The 690-nt window shown below is 66.4% G+C and overlaps 1 protein-coding gene across 1 annotated transcript in view; it reads right to left on the reverse strand.

The window, feature by feature from the left end:
• Positions 1-690, reverse strand: part of TRIM62 (tripartite motif containing 62) — a 7,645-nt gene that overhangs the window by 4,077 nt on the left and 2,878 nt on the right. The window contains exon 2 of the mRNA XM_014960960.1: positions 341-686. Coding sequence (XP_014816446.1) covers positions 341-686 — 346 coding nt within the window. The remainder of the gene's footprint in view (positions 1-340; positions 687-690) is intronic.

Below are 690 nucleotides of genomic sequence, written 5' to 3' on the forward strand. Positions count from 1 at the left end.
GGGGTGCTTGGCCGGATGGTTTTGGGGTCCCCAAGGACCTCCGGTGTGGATGGAGAAGGGAGCATCCCATGGGGGGCAGCTGTAGAAGTGCGTGCGGATTGATGGATGGACGGACAGACAGGAGGAAGCCACGGGGCTGACCCTGATGGGGACAGGAGTGGGGGGACAGAGGGACGGGAGCCAACACTGAGACAAGAGGGGACGGACAGACAAAGGAGAGCAGAGCAGGGGATCCTGGAGGGATGATGCTCCACGGCCAAGAAGGAAGGGATAGACGGAGGGATGGGACGGAGGGGTGGGACGGAGGGATGGGACGGAGGGGGGGGACGGAGGGGGGGGGCGGGGGCAAAAGCATCGTCCACGTTGGTGACCTGGTGCTGCTCGTGCACAGCGGGCTCGTCGCAGAAGAAGCAGACAACGGCGCGGTCGGTGAGGCAGAAGAGCTTGACCTTCTCGTGGTCCTTGCAGGGGAAGGGGCTGCGCTGGGCCCCCAGGATGGCGTCCAAGGGGAAGGCGCTGTAACGCTCCACGATGTTGGCCAGCTTGAGGCTGGGGGCCAGGGTGGGCTCGGCGAAGGTGCGGCGACACTCGGGGCAGTCGCGGGTGCCCTGGGGCTCCTGGCGCACCCAGTGCTCCGTGATGCAGCGGCGGCAGAAGTAGTGCTCGCAGCCGAAACTCACCGGGTCCTGG

This window comes from Calidris pugnax, unplaced genomic scaffold, assembly GCF_001431845.1.
Source record: "Calidris pugnax isolate Ruff unplaced genomic scaffold, ASM143184v1 scaffold580, whole genome shotgun sequence".
NCBI classification, from domain to species: Eukaryota; Metazoa; Chordata; class Aves; order Charadriiformes; family Scolopacidae; genus Calidris; species Calidris pugnax.